This window comes from Galeopterus variegatus, unplaced genomic scaffold, assembly GCF_000696425.1.
Source record: "Galeopterus variegatus unplaced genomic scaffold, G_variegatus-3.0.2 Scaffold447, whole genome shotgun sequence".
In the NCBI taxonomy this organism is placed as follows: Eukaryota; Metazoa; Chordata; class Mammalia; order Dermoptera; family Cynocephalidae; genus Galeopterus; species Galeopterus variegatus.
Genome location: NW_007726558.1, coordinates 513,137 through 532,277, shown reverse-complemented (window position 1 = coordinate 532,277; position 19,141 = coordinate 513,137). Strand labels below are relative to the sequence as shown.

General features: G+C 47.7%; 1 protein-coding gene across 2 annotated transcripts in view; it reads right to left on the bottom strand.

Annotated features, from left to right (window-relative positions):
- The window catches only part of STARD8 (StAR-related lipid transfer (START) domain containing 8), a 75,781-nt gene extending 57,439 nt beyond the window's left edge, over positions 1-18,342 (bottom strand). For both annotated transcript variants that reach the window (XM_008568855.1, XM_008568857.1), the window contains exons 1-2: positions 18,092-18,342; positions 2,607-2,640 (exon numbers count right to left, since the gene is read on the bottom strand). In XM_008568855.1, the coding sequence (XP_008567077.1) occupies positions 2,607-2,640; positions 18,092-18,136 (79 nt within the window). In that variant the 5' untranslated portion in view covers positions 18,137-18,342. The remainder of the gene's footprint in view (positions 1-2,606; positions 2,641-18,091) is intronic.
- Between the last annotated feature and the right edge of the window lie 799 nt (positions 18,343-19,141).

Genomic DNA, 19,141 nt, shown 5'->3' with positions numbered 1-19,141 from the left:
TGTCAGTGGGACCACTATGACAAAGCAGTGGTGTGTCAGAAAAATCTTTGATTGACTCATCCTAACAGGAGGAAGATTATATATGCAAATTATATATGCAACGGTCAGCTTTGAGTCAGTGTCTTGGCTCTTTCACCTCTCAAATGTCCCTGGCTGGGCCTCTCCTCTACCACTTCTGTTCTGCTCTGGTGGCACTTGGAAGAATGGCATATGAGAACACAATAGGCTCAATGTATAGATGGGAAAATGGAGTTTCAGAGAGGGGAAGGCTCTTACTTAAATCCTTCCACCATGAGTGGTAGTCAAGACAGGGTCCCAAATGAATACTGCTCTTACTGCCCCACGTTTCCTGCTCCACAATTCCTGCTCTGTTGCCCTTTCCGTACGCTCCCCTCAGCTTCCCTAACCCAGATCAGGTAGTGACAGCCCACACTGCAGTCCTGTCTAGCACAGCTCACTCTCTTCAGGTCTTCTAAACTCATCAAGGGCCCAAGAAGCTGCTAAGATTAGTCACCTCTAAGAGGTCTGGGTGGCTGAAGGAGAGGGATGAGAGGAGACACTGTATTTTTGTACTTCTTGAATTTTGAAACATGTGAAAGCATTACCTATTTCACAAGTAAATAAATAATAAAACAAATCAAGAGTTCTGCTCCCTCCCTGAGCTAAATCTCAGAACTAATCACATTTGTTCAGCACTTCGACATTTCGAATGCACTCTCTCTTATGATCCATACAAGAATCCCATGCAATAAGCTCCATTTTATAGATGTGGACACCAGTCCAGAGAGAGGAAGTTACTTGCCTGGGCTCACACACTGAATCTACAGTGAAATTTGGGCTAAAATCCAGGTGCCCTGATTCCCAGTGCCTTGCTGCTACCATTGCCACATCCACATGAACTCATAATTTCTGTAGGATTGTCCTTGAATCAGATTGTCCTTGAATCTGAAATAGTGTGTTCACACTTGCCCTTAAATGGACATTTTCAAACTTTTACGTACGCAGGAAGACCATTCTCACCCCAGCTTTGTATGTAGCAACCACTTCTGCCTGTCCCCACCCCCTAAAAGATATTCCTCTCTCCTCTAGAAGCCACAGACCACTCTGTCACTTGGTGCCCATCCTCCCAGGGTTCAGCACTGGCACCTCAGCTTGGCACAGACATCCTAATGAGGCATCTTGGCAGCTGTGAATGCATTTGTCTGGGAGTCACTACTTCAGGGCCTCAGGGGTTTCTTTTTAGCTTTTGCAGCTGGTGTCTCTGGAATGGAGAAGTTTGTCCTTCCTCCAGTATGGGCAGCACACAGACTTTGTGCCCCCAGAAGTCTCTGTTGCAAAGCAGGAACTGTGCTCAGCAAGAAGCCCTGTAATGGTGATGGGGGGAGGAAATGGGGGGAGTAAACAAGCAGATGTATGCTGTATGCTGATCAAAGCAGTGTTCTTGCTTCAAAATAAGCTCCCTCTCATCTGCTGTCATGGCAATGCAAATAAACACCATACCCTGTCAGTTCTTTTTTAGCAGACACCACCTGAGAACTCAGGATCCTAAGGTAGAAAAGTCCTTGGGAGGTCACAAGATCCTCTCTCTGCCTCCCAGTAAGACTATGTGCAAACCAGCTCCAACTGCTTTGGGAGGTCCTCATGAGCAAGGGCTCTGGGTGTCTCTTCCAACATCTCCCAAAGATGTCTCATAGGCCCTTAGTATGCCACTTGTTCATTGGTGCCTTTCTGTTTCAGCGGCCCCGAGCTCTGTCACCTAGAAGTTATGCTCATTCAAGTCATGAGCTAATCCTGATGAAAAACAGGAGCTAGTGGGGATGGCATAGGTCAGGCTGGAGCCAGGAGGATGGCCTTGATGACCTCAGCGAAGCCCAGCCTATGCCAGGAGTCCAGGCTCTGGCAGCAAACTCCTGGCCAGTATCCTTTTTCTTCTTCCCTAAAGCAGTCATCCCTCTTTAGACAACTGTGTCCTCCTCGATGGAAGGAAGTTGTTCCCAGAATGCCACTTGTCCACACCCAGCTAGAACACCAGAGGTAGAAGGCAGATAGGGAATCAGGCTCAAAGAAACTTGTTAGAGAGCAAAAGAAGGGATTTTTTTTTTTCACCTCAATGCTACATATTTCCCCTCAGTCTAACTAACTCTGAAGGCTACTTCCTCTTGGGAGCCTTCTAGATAAAGCAAGTGTTGGGAATGTCACAAACAGTGAACCCCGAATGCCAAGTCTCCTTTCTTTACCCTCCCCTTACCTGTTCCCTCTCCTGACATCCCACCCCTAATACTCTTCTCAGTGGAAAGAAGGCATTTGAGAACAAGGGAAGCTTATGGGTGGCTGCCACTTGCTGCTAGCCTTGGAGGCAACTCCTCCCCTGGCTTCCTGGCAAGAGCACAATCTCCATCTGAGAAATAAAGAGGCTCTGCATCCAAGCCAAAAGGCAGGCCTGAGGATGTGAGAATTTCCAGTAGAGGGAGACAGAGAGATGTCTCCGGCTTTTGCATCTCAGCAATTGACTCCACTGCTCAGGGGCCTAATCAGCTGGACCACGAGGATTTCTTAGAAGCTCAACTTACTGTATGCCATTTGTGAGCCCCACCTCATGTACTTACCAGCATTCTTCCTCAACTGCAACAAAGGAAAGCACTGGAAAGGAAACAGAGAAATTGTCAAGGCATTGTTAGAACTGGGAGGGATCTTTAAAGTCAGCAAGTTCAATTGACCCATTTTACAGAAGGACACAATGAGGTCTGCAGAAAAGGAAAATGAACTAAGGAGCAATGTGGAGCCTAGAATCCCAGACTCCTGACTGCCTACTCCATACTACTTTCTTCTATCCCACTGGCTGATTACTCTGGTTTATTTCACTGTCACCAAATGGAGTGTGCCCCCGAGTCAGGGGGGAGTGGAGATAGTCTGCACAGCTCACAGTACTGTTCCAAGGCCTGAAATAAAGATTGTCAAAGAACTGGTCAGCATTGCTTAGCACATACCATCCTTGTTATAGCACCAACCAGGCTAGAAGCAAGATGCATTGGTGGAAAGAGCAGTATTTAGAATTGGAGAGCCCAAGTTCAGGACCATCTTCCTCTACTTACTGGTTATGTGACATTGGATGTTACCCATAACCTCTTGAGCTTCACTTTCTGCATCCATAAGACTAGGGGATTGTAGTGGATTGAATTATGAATTATTCAAATTATTGAATTTGTGAATTAAAACTCCCTGAAGCTTGAATTGTGTCCCCCAAGCTTTATGTATTAGAAACTTGGCCCACCAGTGTGACTGTTAAAAGGGTGGGAAATCCTATTATGGTAATTGAAAAGTGGACCCTTGAAGAGGTGATTGGATTGTAGGATCATGCAGTAGTGAATAGAATAAAAATGGTGGCCAGGGGCATAGTTCTGAGGGCTTTAAAAGAAGAGGAGAGTCTGTCTTGCTCTCTCTCTGCTTCCACCATCTTGCAATGTGAGACCTCTGGGTCACTATTGTCACCACCAGATGGACTTCAGACTTCCTAGCCTCAGAACTGTAAGCAATAAATATTGTTTTCCTTTATAGAACACCCAGTTCCATGTACTTTGTTATAGAAACACAAAACGGACTAATACAGAGAGTAATAATCATGACCTCACAAGCTTCATGAGAAATTAACATACATGAAAGCACATTTTTAAATGATAAAGCACTGAATAAATTCATTCATTCAACAAATATTTATAGAACATCAATGCCCCATAGAGCACTATGCTAGATGCTAAGGATATAGCAATGATCTAGACAGATGAGCTAAAATCCTAGTGGGAAGGGAGAAACAATAAATAAGTAAACAAAGAAATAAGGAAATTTCAGGCATTACTAAGAACGAAGAAGGAGAAACTTTAAAAAACAGGATGATGTTGAGAGTGATCAGGTAGGAGGAATAGGGAGATTGCCAGAGGGGATCTCTCTGAGAAGCTGAACTTTAAGCAGAGACCCGAATGACAGGATGGAGTTAGCAATGTGAAGATCTGGGTACAGAACATTCCAGGCAGGCAGAGGTTGAAGAGAGAGGCAAGGGCCAAATGTTGCAGGGTTTTGAAGGTCAGGGTGAAGATTTTGGCTTTGATACAAATTACAATGAAGGCTTCTGATCAAGATGGCAGAATAGATGGTCTGCAGCATCACTCTCTCCCACAATCAACCAATTTACAGCTATTACAAAGGAATGACTGCCAAGCTGGGGCCACTAAAGCTCAAGATTAGAGGAGAAGGGACCTATGGAGTTCATGAAGGCCGGAGAAGCCATGATGAGAGAAAGAAAGGACCGCTCTGACCATTTCAAGCCCCAAACACACGGAGCAAGAGCTGGCAAAAGCTGCAGCTCTACCCTTCGGATGAAGTTGTTGGAGGCTGCAGAGGAGAAGAGGGCCTTGGTGGTCCCCAGGCCAGCAAGACCACTAATAGTTCCCATGGACCCACATAGGTCCACAGACAACTGACAAAAGGAGCCGCTCAAAGGCAGGTGAGTCCCGCACAAGGGACTGGGTATGGCCCATCCCAAGAGAAGTGTTTGGAGTGTGGGTGGTGGGGGACACGGGCCCATCAGGAGAACACTGGGGCACAGCATGGACAGTTGATCTGCCCTCCAATCAGCACAGGACCATTCAGTGGAGATTGGTCAGGAATACAGAACTGCAGGGGGTGCATTTTGCTGAAAAGACTCAGGCCCAGACCAGAGTTTCCACACAACCCAGGTGTACTGGACCTCACATGACCCAGAAGTATATACAAGGTCAACAATTAAAACCTGAGCTGCACAAAAAGCCTTCCCCAGGGAATCGGCAGCAAAGCAGCAATTTATCTCAAACATGGGGCTCAAGTGCTGGTTCCCACAGGAAGTTCCCACATTTTAGAATTAACCAAAGGACAAAAAATTAGTTCCAGTGCAGAGTTTAATGGTGGGAATAGCAAATAATCCAACACAGAACTGAAAGAAAAAACTGAAAACCCACAGATCAGAGACGAAGTTCTGATATTAACCAGTAAAGGTCTAACACCACCAAAGAACACCTATAAAACCTAGAAGGACCAAAAGCCCCCTGAATTCCAAAGTCAGGGTTGGGGGAGCCCCCGAGAGCCTCAGCCATGCTCCTGCCGATGTCCACATCCAGCCCAGTGATGACCTAGCCTCTGCCAGAAGCCCCCTTGGCTCCCCTGTTGGAAATGAGGAGGATGCCACAGGCCTCGACCACGCCTTCCCTTCCTCCTTGACCACGCCTTCCTTCCCTCCTTATACCCTCCCTCTCCCCCTACCTCCAAACTGTTCTGCAACAACATCTTAGAATGTAAAATAATATTAATTAATTAATTTTTTTTAAAGCTATGCTCATTCCTCCCCGAAGCAGAACCCTAAGATAATATCAAGGACAAAAACAGAAGCCAGAAGGAGCCTTGGCAAGAATTTGCACTTGGACCCTTACACGTCCCCTTCCTTCCTGCTTTTCATTTCTCACATTCCATTCCCTCACCCCTCTCTTTAAAAATCCCCTCAGTAGGGCCAGCCCGTGGCTCACTCGGGAGAGTGTGGTGCTGATAACCCCAAGGCCACGGGTTCAGATCCCTATATAGGGATGGCCGGTTCGCTCACTGGCTGAGCGTGGTGCTGACAACACCAAGTCAAGGGTTAAGATCCCCTTACCAGTCATCTTTTATTTAAAAAAAAAAAAAAATCCCCTCAGTAAATCTGAGTCTTTGAGATGGCTTTAGCCTGGCCATTCTCCTTCAGGTTTATTGGAGAGATGGATTAACCTAACTTCCCTTCTCAGGTCACCAGCATCCCTTCATAAAGCTGATTTCCTATATCACCAAAAAAAAAAAAAATTACAGTGAGCAGCCATTAGTGGGTGCAGAGCAGGAGAATGACAAGATCGGATTTCCACCGTGGAAAGGTCCCTCTGGCTGCTTTGTGGGGAGTGGATTGCGAAGCTAGAGTGGAAGCAGGTAGATCTGTTAGGAGGCTTTTGCAGTAATTCAGACAATGTCATGGGCTTGGTATAAAATGATAGGGGTAGAGATTTCAATTCAATAGTTAAGAATAAAAGAAAAAAGGAAGAAAGAAAAGAAGCCTACTTCTTAGAGGCAGAAGGGTCTTCTTGCCTATTCTCCTGCCTTCACGCAGCCAGCTTCTCAACCAACCAAAAGGAGTTTCCATAGTATGTGTCATATCTCTCACTCTCTGCACAAGTGAGTGCCATGCCAGCTGCAGACACTTGACTACAATGGTTTCTAAGCCTAGGTGATTTGTCTCAGCCTTAGATCACTAATTCATATATTCATTCATTTACTCATCCATTCACTAGGTGCCTCCTCAAGGATAGGCCCTGTGCTAGGTACTCAGGGATTCAGATAAATCAGACATGTTCCCTGCTCTTGAGAAATTCACAGCTGAGTGGGGGGAGTCAGTCACATGCACAAAGCATCACAATTCAATGTAAGTGCTATTAGAAAATATAGAAGCTTGTGACACTGAGCAGAGGGAGTAATTTTTTGCTGGGAGTGGGGGTCCATTCTCATGAGGACCTTCCTGGAGGAAGTAGCATTTGGAACAGGTTTTGAAGGCTGAGTAGTTGTTCATCAGGCAGACAAGGGGACAAAGAGCCTGGAAGGCAGAAGGAAGAGCATAGAAAAGGGGCAAAGAGGTGTCGAAGCATGTGGTTTTGAGGAAACTGTGTATAGTCTGGCTGGAGAGCAGAGTGCCAGTCAGAGAGTGAGAAAGAAGTCTGGAGCAGCAGGTAGGGACCAGATCATGAAAGACCTTGTAGGTCAACTTAAGGAGCTTAAACTTTATCCAGAGCCCAATGCAGTGCCATTGAAGGGGCTTCCACAGGGGAGTTCCATAGTCAGATTTATGTTCCAGAATATTATTCTGTTGAGGATGGATCGGGAAACAGGGAAGGGGGTTAGGCAAAAGTAGGGACAGGGAGACCAAACCAATGGTAAGTTTCTGGGTTGGACAGTAGCTTTCAGGATAGGAATGAGGGGGCCAATATATGGATTATTTATGTAGTAGAACCAAAGTACTGTAAATGATAGGACATAGGAGGATAAGACAGGATTCAAGGACGATGCCGCGGTTTCTGACCTGGCAACTGGGAGGATGTTGATGCTGTTAACTGAGATCAGGAACAGAAGAAAATGTAGTTTGGGGGTATATGGGAGGGAAGTCTTCCTGTTGTAAGGAATCGTGCCTTCGACCTCTTTTATTCAAGGGGTCTGTGGAACATCTGCTCAGAGCTGTCCAGTAGGCAGTGGGGTAGACCCACAGATGCTAAGATGCACAAAAGCAGACATGGCCTCTGCCCTGGAGGATCTTGCAGTCTAGTGACAGAGTAGCCAGACAGAAAAAGACAATCAGGAGTTTTTAAGAGAAAAAGGGAATCATGTTAGAAGAGTGAAAAAGAGAGCCAGAACCAAAAGAGGGATAAAAGCAGAAAGGGGTTTGCCGGGTGAGAAGTAGGGAGATCTGAGAGGGGTAGTTCGGAGGTGAGCTGCAAAGGCTACTGACAGGCTTTGTCCAGACTAAGGGAGTCCTTGGCCATAAGTGGCTGGGACGGAGCTTGCTCTCCCCAACACCCTCTCTAGGACCAGTCCTCGCCCTGCTATCTGAGGGGAGGCCTGGAGAGACGTTTTGTCTTTTCCTTGCCAGGTTTCTCAGCTCCACCCCCCACAGCCCCAGCCCCAGGCCTTGAGCCAGTCATGAGAGCACGTTCTTCACATTCCAGCCTCCCCCAGCCCTCTCAGCTGAGCCACACAAGAGGCTTATTCACAGCCTGGCCCTCTCTCCCTCCAGAGTGGGCTCTCACCACCCCCAGGCCTTGCCCATGTTTTGCCAACATAGACTATGGCCACTGTGGGAAGCAGGCTCCCCTGACCCTCTGGAGCTGACTCCTCTGTCTCTTGGAGTCTCTCAGTTAGGAGGTGGGTGCAGTGGGTTTGGCCACATGTACACACATGACTGTTCCTGTATATTCTATGCCCTCAGTAAACTTTCCCTAGGCTAGGCCTTGAATAGGGGCTGGGCTGTGCTAAGCTGTCACTGGACACAGGGATGGATGAGACACAGGCTGGGTCCTTAGACGAGCTCACAGTTCAGTATGGAGACAGCTGGGTTTACAGAGGACAGTATTTGTGCTGGGACTGGATTGAGTCTGCCACCAGGCCCTAAATTGGAGCATTGGTGTCATGGCACCACTTTTAAGCCCCATGGTAATGGCCTGGGCACATGTTCTCACATTTAGGGTGTGATGTCTTCTTGGGGTGGGGTGCTATAACCCTGGAGGATGCTAATCTCTTCCTTTGAAAGGGCAGAGGAGACCTGGTCTCAAGAAAGACTGGCAAACACAGGCACTCAGGCTTGACCCTGAGCCTTCAACCAATTCTTTGCTGGGCTTCAGACTTGTTGCCTATAATGATAGGTGGGTCCCTGACAATTCGTATCTTTCCATCATAAGGAAGAGGGTGAGGGGCAATCCTAGCTGGGAAAAAGCAGTGAGAGAAATGACTTCTAGAAGGCTTTTGTAGAACTCAGAGTCTGAGACAGCCTTATAGGGAATTCCCAGAGAGCCTATCTCCCCTCTGTCTCCTCACTGAGAGTGCAAACTGTCACATACTAGCTTGAAGTGGGTAGGCCTCTCAGAAGGCCTGACACTCCATTCCTATGCACCAGGACTACTGTGATCTAACACCCCCAGAAAGGGTACCATACCTATAGCCTCAGGAATGCTGACCATTTTATGTCACCCCCATGACAGAAATTCCTACTGCCTTGGACTCCTTTCCCCTTAATTCCTTCCTGCCAGTCCTAACAAGGCCTCCTTTCCTCCTTCCCTGCCCTGACTCCTCACCTGGCTGCAGGGCCACTCTGGGCCTGGCTCCTTGCCTTGGGCCCCTTTCCCCAAGCCTTCTCCAGCCTCAGGTCTACTGTCCTCCCACCTCCACAGCAGGCCAGAGCTGGGCCAGGGAGGAGAGTGAGTGAGCAGCTGTAACTCCCAGGGGTTCTCTGGATAATCTCAGGAATGTCAGATCCCAAAGACATGACTTTCCCACCAGCCAGCATGGACCGTCCTTCCTGCTCAGAGCTTGGGAGTCTTTCCGGGAGAGGGGCCTTAGAAGGGTGAGTGTAGAAAGTGGCTGGAGGGGAGAGACACAGTGGTTCTGGTGCGGGATGGAGCTTCTTTTCCAGACTCTAAAGTAGTCTGACCAGCAGTGGGAGTAGGGATGAGGGGAGTAGGGATGGGGACAGGAGGAATGGGGGAGTTGCCTAAACAACCCAATTCCTGAACCTCAGGGTAGTAACATCTGTGCTTTCTACTGTCCTTTTACTTCCACAGATGTCTCCAAGTCTAGGCTCTCCTCGGCCAGGGGATGAAGGGAATGGCAGGTAAATTTTCCCCTCATTTTGTAGATGAGGACACTGAGGGCCCAAGGCATGGGCCCTGGGTCACCTAGAGCAATCAATCAACTATCTTCACATTTAACTCATATTTACTTAGCACCTACTATGTACCAGGCCCGTTGTAATCAATTATCAAGAAGGGATATTCTCCCCATGTTGTAGATAAGAAAACTGAGGCTCAGAGAGGAGAAAGAAAAGCAGAACCTGGGCTAGTAGATCACTGTCCTGTTTCCAGTTACTACATTATATCATCATACCACATTCTTCTCTCTAGCTCTCAGAGGGTGACCCAGCCCAGGGTAGGAGAAAGGCCAGGGAAAGTCAGCCCACGCCCATTTCCAGGGCCTCAACCCCCATTTCCCAAGTGCAGGATTTCCTTTCCTCTGCCCCTTGGCAGCCCCAGCCTTGGAATTGCCAACTGACCTGAGCTTTAAAGTCCCTGGCGGCAGCAGCAGCAGCGGATCAGGAGCTGGCCCAAGGGATGGGACTGAGGGGCTCCACTCCCCCACCCCATTGTGACACCTCTGACCTCAAATACCAGCACAGGCCACTTGAGCTGCTGCTCCTTGTTATTGTTAGTAGTGACTTGGAAATGCAGGCTGGACCCTGGCTCCCAGAGCTTCCCAGGCCTCCAGCTGTTCTCAGGCCCTAGGGGCTACCAGGAGGACCAGCCTCCAGAGCAGGCTCTCTTCCCTGAGCCTGGGCTCCCCTCTCTCCTCCCCAGGGAACTTGAGTGGAAATCACTGACATTTTGGGAGCAGTATTTTTTTTTTTTCATTTGGCCTGGAAGTTCAGAAAAGTATATGTGAAATATAATGAGTATCAGAGCTGGAATGACTCTCAGAGATAAACCAATTCAAGCCCCTCACTTTATAAATGGAGAAACTGAGGCACAGATTACATAAACATAGTGGACTTTGGAACCAGATTACCTGGGTTAAAAATCCCAGGTTCACCACTTAATAGCTGTGTGACCTTGTATAAGTTTCCGAACCTTTCTGTGTCTCATTAAAATGAAGATGATGAGAATAATAGCTCTTGCCTTGCAGAGTTATTGTGATGGTGAAATGAGTTAATATATGTCGAAGGGCTTGGAAGGGTGTTGGCCACATAGCAGGTGCTCTAGAAGTATTGCTAGTGTGAGTTCTAACTTCTAGTCTTTGGGAAAACAAACCAGCCCGGCATTGCCAACTCCGCAACCTTTCTCACTTCTGCCTTCACCGGCCATGATGTCAGGTAGCTCCTTACCCCCCAGGAGCCCCCACTTGTACACCTTTTGGCACCAAAGAAGCTGAAGGCAAAGAATTTGTATCTGAGGAGACATAAGTTGGAGTCAAAGTCTTGCCTCCTACTCCTCATCTCACCTTCCCAATGCCCATCCCCATCTCTCCCACCCCCCAGAACAAAGATTGTCCAATCTCAGATGACTCTTGAGCAAATCGCACTGTTGTGCTGAGATAGGGCAACTGGGGGAGGTGGGGCAAGGGTTAGGAGCTTCAGATCAGGCAAATTAGGGGGGTCCACTTTCCAATTCCCAGGCTGGGTCCACAGTTCTTCCAGGCTCTGCTGTTGCAGGAATCACCCGCACTTCAGTGCGGCCATCCCTTTGCCTTGAGGACTAAGTGTGACTGCCAGCACAGGTACTAGACAGACTAAAATTGTTAACTGATTCAACAGTTTCATATGATAAATTTTCTGGACTGAGTCAATTGACCCCACCAACATGGCACTTATGGGTTGTGAGTGTAAAACACATTTTAAATCTCCTAGACAGTAAGCCCCATGAGGGTAGGGATCCACAGCTATTTTGCTCACCATTTTCTGTCTCCTCAGGACCTAATAGAGTGTTTGGCACATAGAATAAATATTGCTTGCTTGAATGAGAGAAGGAATGAATTCCTTAAGACTATTACCAGCCTAAGGAAACTCCCCGTTTCATTCAAGATAACAAGCATCTCAACAGGCTTTGCCATCATTATTTAATTTGATCCTCCCTATAGCCTTGTGAGGTAGGAATTATAATTATTCCCAGTGTACAAATAATAAGAATGATTAATGCCTACTAATTGTGTGCCACTTCCCTAAGACCTTTATATGTATTAACTCATTTAAGCTTCAGAACAACTCTATAAGGTAGAAGCTGTTATCACCTATATTTTATGGAGCAAGAAACTAAGGCTCAAAGGGGTGAAGTAACTCTCAGGGTCACACAGCTAACAAGTTATGGCTCACACAGGTGAAGGGCTTGACTCCATGTCTTCTTATTGTAGATAACCTGGTCTTTTCATGTCATCAAGGGCACCAAGGTCAAACTCCCACACACGAATGTCAAAGTCTCTCATTCTGCGCCCTTCCTCCTGTCACCATTCACACCCAGCCCCTATATCCAGGGCAAGTCCCTTGGCTCTATGCCTCCTCCTGCTCCTGTCTCCAACCTTATTCTTCCTTGAAGAAGCTCCCTGCTCTTTTCCTCCACTGACCATCCTTTCAGATTCTGATTCAATGGAACATACACCTTGCACCAGACTTTTACATACATCATTTCACTGGCTACTCCATTAAGTCTTATGCACTGAGAAGAGGTGACTTGCCCAAGACCACTCAACCTAGATGTAGCAGAGGTAGACATGATATTCAGGACAGTCTGACTCTGTGTACAGTGCTCTTTCTGCCACACCAAGCTGCCTTCCATTCGGAACCAGGAGACTTCTCCCAGAAAGCTTCCTAGATCACCCAGAAACCAACTCACAACTCTCTTTAACTCCATCTGTGCCAATAACATTACCACAACGTGTTCTTTTGCCTCAGTCCATGGGCCTGTGCCTCACAGGTACACAGCCTGTGCCTGCATCTAGACAACTTACAGTCAGCCATGCAGAGACAACCCACGGAGAGTGGGGATGTTTCATGCATGGCGGGAGCCAGCACCCACCACTCAGCTGACACATTGTTTGACTGGGCTGTGGAACTCTGCAGAGAGGGCCCTAAGGAGGAAGTCTCCTTCTATGGTGTATAGGGCCTTGCACTGTCCCTACTAAGCAGTTTTCCCCTGACCTGAGAGTCTATGTCATAACTTCTTTCTTTGGAAGGAGTAATTGAGAGGTGGCTGCATATAACGTCTCATGTACACTACCATTTATACACACACACACACACACACACACACTGCCATCAGACTGGTGAAGGGACCTGCGGCAGTGTTCTGAGACGAAATAGGCTATCTGAGGAGGTAGTAAGCTCCACATCAATGGAGGTGTGCAACAGTGGCTGGCCATTTTTTAGTAAGATGTGATAGAGGGGACTCCTACATGGAATGTGGAGATGGCATCCAGAAGTCTCTGAGGTTTCTTTCCAGCCCTGGGAGTCTGTATACCTTCATGTGTACTCCTGAATTCTCTGCACTCCCCCTGCTCCTCCTACAACAGATACACACTGCATGTGGCAAATTAGTCTTACTTGGGACGATAAGGGCAAACGAATGGAAAAGTAAAGAGATCCTGGAGGCTGGGAGTAGAACTGCTGAATCACCCAGTCATCATACACTTTCACCCCATATCTTGTCAGGCTGATTCCCAGCAAAGACTGGAAAGCTGCAAACTGGCTTGGGGGCAGAAAGGGCCCGGGGTGTGTGCAAGCACATATAAAGAGGATACGTGTTCGCTTCATGTGCGTGTGTGTATGAACATGAATGTGAACCTGTGCAGGGGTGAACACCGCACCCACGTGAACAGGTTCCCCAGGTGGCCAGGTATAAGTGCAGCCATATGGAAGTCCCATGAATACTTGGGGGAGAGCATTCACAGCAGAGGGTGCTTGAGAATGTGTACCTGGGTCAACTCAGGAGAGCCCTCGTGCACATATGCACTCCTGTGTGTGACCTAAATGTGTGAGTTCAGTGATGGGAAAAGCATGGTGTCCCATGTTGGACCACAACTGAGTGGCCAATCTCTACAAGCCTTTCTAGTTAACAAGGGACTTTTCTGTCCATGATTTGCTTTGACTCCCATAGAAGCCTTGTGGGTAGGTGAGACAGTGTTGTTACCATATACATGTATGTGTGCATGTGTGTGTGTCATGTATACAGATGTCCCATCTAGTATTGCTGTTAGATTTTACCAGAGACAAGTAGCATTTGGATTTTGCTACAGAACAAGTAGGAAGGTTACAGTATAATACACAGACCACATTTGAATCTGGCTGTGCCCTGACTACTTGTGTGACCTTGGGCACATCTCTTCTTTCTCTGGGACTCAGTTTCCTCATTGGTAGTTTGGAGGGAGGAGCAGAGAGGGAGGAATAGATGACCTCTAAGAGCCTTCCCATCTCTGATATTGTGTGATTATCTACCTATGTCATAAGAGGAGGGAATTGAGAGACAGTAGAGAGAATTGACACTTTCAAAGTCACTCAGAGGTCATGGCTGAGATGGAGCTCCAGCTGGATTCTTCACCTCCCAGGTCAGTGCCCTCTAGGAACTGATATGCCCACCTGAATAACAAAAGAAAGGATTCATGTTCGGGGCACTTGTTATATGCATAAAACCATGCTAGGCACTGGAACAGAGCAAAAGGACACATCAGAAAATGGTCCTCGGTGTGTGTGTGTTTGTGTGCATGTGTGTGTGTGTGAGAGAGAGAGAAAGAGTCATATGCATGTTTGGTTGTGCTGAGAGGCCATGGATACCTTCCTGGCCCCTTCTGGACTCCAGGGAAAAAAACATCAGACATATATGGAACTATTTATACTGGGTTCATCTCACACCCAAATGCCCCTAACCCTAGACCAGCTCAAAGCAATACTGATCCCTGGCCTGGCCTCTTACCACCTTCCCAGTATTCCTGGATTCTGAGGTGTCACCCTTTAGCTCCCAAATGGGTCGCTCTATTCCTAAACCCGACAGGGTCAGAGTAGAGGATTGAGGGAGAGTCATGGAAAAGGAGCAGACGATACCTGAGACCCTAACCCTGGAGTTTTCAAGTATGGAATAAACCTTATTCTTTGCTTTGTTGCCCCCAGTATATAGTTTAGAAATCTGCTTCTAACAAGTCATGTGACTGACCACCTACTCCGTGCCAGGCACTTTAATAACACAACCTCACCGAATTCTCATAGCATCTCTGTAAAGCAGGCACTGATTAATGTCATTTTGCTGACAAGGAAACTGAGGCTCAGAGAGGACTTGCTCAAAGGCATACTGCTAGTATGTGTGCATGTGGGTGTGGGGTAGGATTTAAACCCAGATTTGTTTGCTTCACCCTCCTCATACCTCTTCAGCTGATACAGACTTCCACATGGTGTGGGATGGTAGGGGGCTTGGTTTCCCCATTATGACCACAAGAAGGTTGAATGAGATGATCTGAAGGGCCCTTTCAGCTATAGCAGGCTCTGCCATGGCCATGCCCCTCCCCTCAGTCAGCTCTTCCACAGCCATGTGATTGCTGACAGGGGTTCTAGCTCAGAGAGTGAGGGTGGTTCAGAGCAGCCCTTGCCCTTGACTGAGCTTACAAGCCCAGAGAGCCTGCCTTTCTGACTGGGGCCTCAAAGCAGCAGAATTGGAAAAGGGAGCACAAAGTCCTAGCACATGTTGTGGATCTGACAGGCTGCTTCTTAGCTCCAAGATCTAGCCATGTATTGATTAGCGTCTGCCAAGGACACACACAACCACAGCCTTCCTGCATGTGCATATGCATGCATGCACTTTTGTACTCTACATAATTTGTGAATGTGCCTGGGTCTGTGTGTCTTTGTATGTCCTTGCATGCTTGTATGTGGGAGACAATGTATCTGTGTGCATGTGTGCCTACCTCTGTATATGCATGCATGCATACATGTGTGAGTCTACATGCTTGTGTACATGCACTGTGTGCATACGTGCACTTGCATGTGTTTGTACCTGGGTATGTGTGTGTTTGTCTCTGTGTGTGCATGTGTGTATGCATGCTTGAATGGTATGCTTGTGCATATGTGTGTGTAGCTAAGTGTGTACAAATGCATGTGTATGGCCTTTGTTTGAGGACACGCACATGAGTGTGTGTGTGCATTAAAGTGCCTGGGACCTGGGATAAAGATCCTTGACCTTCTCTTGGGGCTCTCCTAGCCCAACTGCTTCTAAGAGGCTGACATGGGTTGGGGGTTTTGTTGGTGTATTAGTCCGTTTTGTGTTGCTATAACAGAAAAACCTGAGACAGGGTAGTTTATAAGGAAAAGGGGTTTATTTGGCTTATGATTCTGGGACAGCTGCATCTGGCACGGGCCTCAGGCTGCTTCTACTCGTGGTGGAAAGTGGCAGGGAGCCAGCGGGTACAGGCAGATCACATGGTGAGAGGAAGCAAGAGAGAGAGAGGACGTGCCAGGGTCCTATAAACAGGAAGCTCACGCAGGAACTAATAGAGCGAGAACTTACTCATTACTCCCCCCACCTATGGAGAGCATTAATCCATTCACAAGGGATCCGCCCCCATGACTCAGATTCCAACAGGGCCACATTGGGGATCAGATTTCCATATGAGTTTTGGAGGGGACAACACATCCAAACTCCATCAGTTGGGCATCTGAAAACTTGAGCTAATGAGTGCAAAGGGATTTAAATCCAGGCCAAACATCCAGAACAGTTAACCAGGGGAGTGAATAGCGGTGCCTCTCAGAAGTCAAAGCTCAAAGGCTCTTTCTTTATTCGTTTTTTTTAATTGAAATGTATTGATTGTACATGTTTATGGGGTACAGAGTTATATCTCAATACATGTATATGATGTGTAGTGATCAAATCAGGGTTGTTAGCAAATTCATCATCACGAAAATTTATCATTTCTTCAAAGGCACTGTCAATTCCTCCTTCCGCTGTCCTTATCATTCTGTCCAGCTCTTCATCATCTCCTCCTCACCCACGCTCACTGTCATTGCAGCCACCTCCTTCCTGGCCTCTGCATCTCTACTTGGACCTTTCTACACTCTCCCCACCTGCTGCTGCCAGAGTGCTTTTCCCAAAACAGTCCATTTAATTATATTCCTACTTTATGAACTCAGTCCCCACCCCACCCCCATTCCCTAAAACAGTACTCCCCAGACTTTGGGAATTCATGGCTGAGGAAAACAATTTTTAAATAAATAAACAGGGGAATAGTCAGCATGTTGCAAACTTTTTTATTTTGCCGGGGACAGACATTTAAATATTTTCTCACTCCTATTATGTTAAAGAAAGATCATTTGAACCCCTACCTCCATAGGAAGGACACAGTAACCTCCAAATTAAGAATAGTCCTTGAAGTTGAATTAATTTAGCTTTATGAAAACTGCAGTACATTATCCCTACTTTTCTCTGGTTTCACCACTGATGGGTGAAAACTCTCATTCGGGATTACCACTAGGTGAGGACCAAATTCCGGACCCAATTCCAAACCCTTTAGGAAGTCGCCCCTGTTTTCCCCTCTGTAGTTCCTCTCCCCTCGAACCCTACCCTTAAGCCATAGCTCAAAACGTGCCCTTCCCCCAGCCCACCACCATTTGACTGCTTCCAAACTCTTACTCACGGAGTTCCCTCTGCCAGGCATGCCTGGAATGCCCTTCCCCCCTTTTTGGACTAACAAACTCTTCTCTTCCTTCAAGCCTCAGGCTCAGCCCAAATGTGACCTCCTGTGAAACTTTTCCAAGTTCCTCCCAGTGGAATGGATCTTTCTTTCCCAAGGGTCCCAGAATTCCTTTCATCCTATCTTATAGTCAGGCTAGTTGAGTGAAAGTCTTCCTACTGGGCTGGACTGTGGGGAGCCATGTAGTGTCAAGAAAGGCATGGACTTAGGAGTTCAGATCCCAGCTCTGCCAGGCATATCTGAGTGACCTTGTAAATATTTCTTAACTGCTCGCAGTGTCCTCTCCCCATCTATGAAAGCAGGAAAACAATGGGTGTGGTGAAGATCACCACCACAGTGAATGAATTGAAAGTGCCTAGGTCTGGCACATAGTGGATACTAAGCAAATATTAGGTCCATGGTTCTTGAGAGCAGAAATCATGCCTTACACATCCTTGTGGGTTCTGCAATGCTCATGTATTCCACCAAGACCAGGACGTAGTAGGCACTCAACAAACATTTGCTGACTGACTGACTATATAGCACAGTGTCTGGCATATAGTAGGTGCATGGTAAATATTCACTGCTGTTTTTTATCTCCTCTTTGAAGACAGAAGCTATGCTCTTTTTTTGTCTTTGTGTAGCTCCCATGGTGCTTAGCACAGAGTAGATGCTTGATATATGTTAATGGAAATTAATAATAATAATGATGATGATAATAATAATAGTAGATATCGTTACTAGTGTGGATGCTACATACCAGGCATCATGCTAGGAAGTTTATACATTTACCTCTAGTATTTGCATACATTTAATATGTAACCTAAATACACCAACCTCATCTCCGGGAAGCAACAGAGGCAAGTTTTATGAAAACAAGCCAGCTCACCTACTTGTTTTCAAGGGAAAGAAGCAGAAAATCACAGAGCTGGTTAAGTGACAAAAGCGAAACTTGAACCCATAACTTTCTAGCTCCAAGACCCTTGGGTAGTCTCAGAAATCCATCTGGCCTGCCTTCCCAGCTGGCACACAGGGGTCCCAGCTGCCTCCTTCCCTCCGAGCGGTGAGTGGGCTGGGCTGGGGCTGGGCAGCCACTTACCTTCACTTTCCTGAAGCAAGCCCAGAAAAAATCCAAGAGAGGCATGGTGGAGCACAGGAGCTGGCAGGGCCCAGCAGGACTCTGCTGAGCAGGGGCCTTTCCCTCTCTGGGGACTAGGCTAGAGGGGACCAGGGGCTCGGTGAGAGCCAGTCATGGCCCTGTAATCCATCAGCCGGCACTGCGAAGGGAAAGGTGAAGAGCAGCAGCTGGCCTGAGCTCAGCTGCCTCGACTGCAGGCGCCTCCCGCCTCCCAGCCTGGTCTGTGAGGGAGGGAAGAGGGGAGGAGGGAGGGAGGGAGACTGGCTAAGAAGGAGGGGCCAGGAGGCGGGTCACTGATTCAAACTCAGCACCGTTAACCAGTTGGCTGGGACTGGACAGCAATGCCAATTGAAATTCCCTGAATATTACAATTGCCCAGCTCGGGGTGTCCAGCCCACAGGCTGGCTCAGCTGCCAGTCCCGCACCTGCATGCTGGCACGCCCACCTGCCTGCTTGCCTCCCCACCGGCTACCACACCAGCTCTCCCTGGGAGCCTCCCGGTACAACCATGACCACGCAGGGGCTGTGGAAAGAGTGGTGGAGAAAAGGGCCAAGGGAGGAGAGCCTTGAGCCCAGGCAGGATCCAGGAAGGTGTGAAGAGAGTCAGTGGAAGGGGAAGAGTTTGTGGCCTTGGGAGCCCTTCTCAGACAGGAGCCCTCACCCTGCATCAGGGGCTCATTCTCCAGCCCTGCCCTAAATTCAGGAATCTTGACTCACTCTGACACCTCAGGGAGGCCCCTTCCTTCTGGGTTTCAGTTTTCCCGGCTGCACAATGAGAAACAGGGTTATAGGTCTCTAGGTCACAAGTCTGTTGTATGACTCCTGTTTGGGGGTAGGTACAGGGCAAGTCTGGAAGAAACTTTTTCCTAGACAACAATTAACAGCTCCTCTCAGAACTCCCACGCTGCCTCTGGGAGTCCATAGGATATCAGGTAATGCCCCAAAGAGAATCTGAGCCCTCAAAGGCCATTTCATCCATCCCTTGCCTTGGGACATAACAGCTCTCTCCCA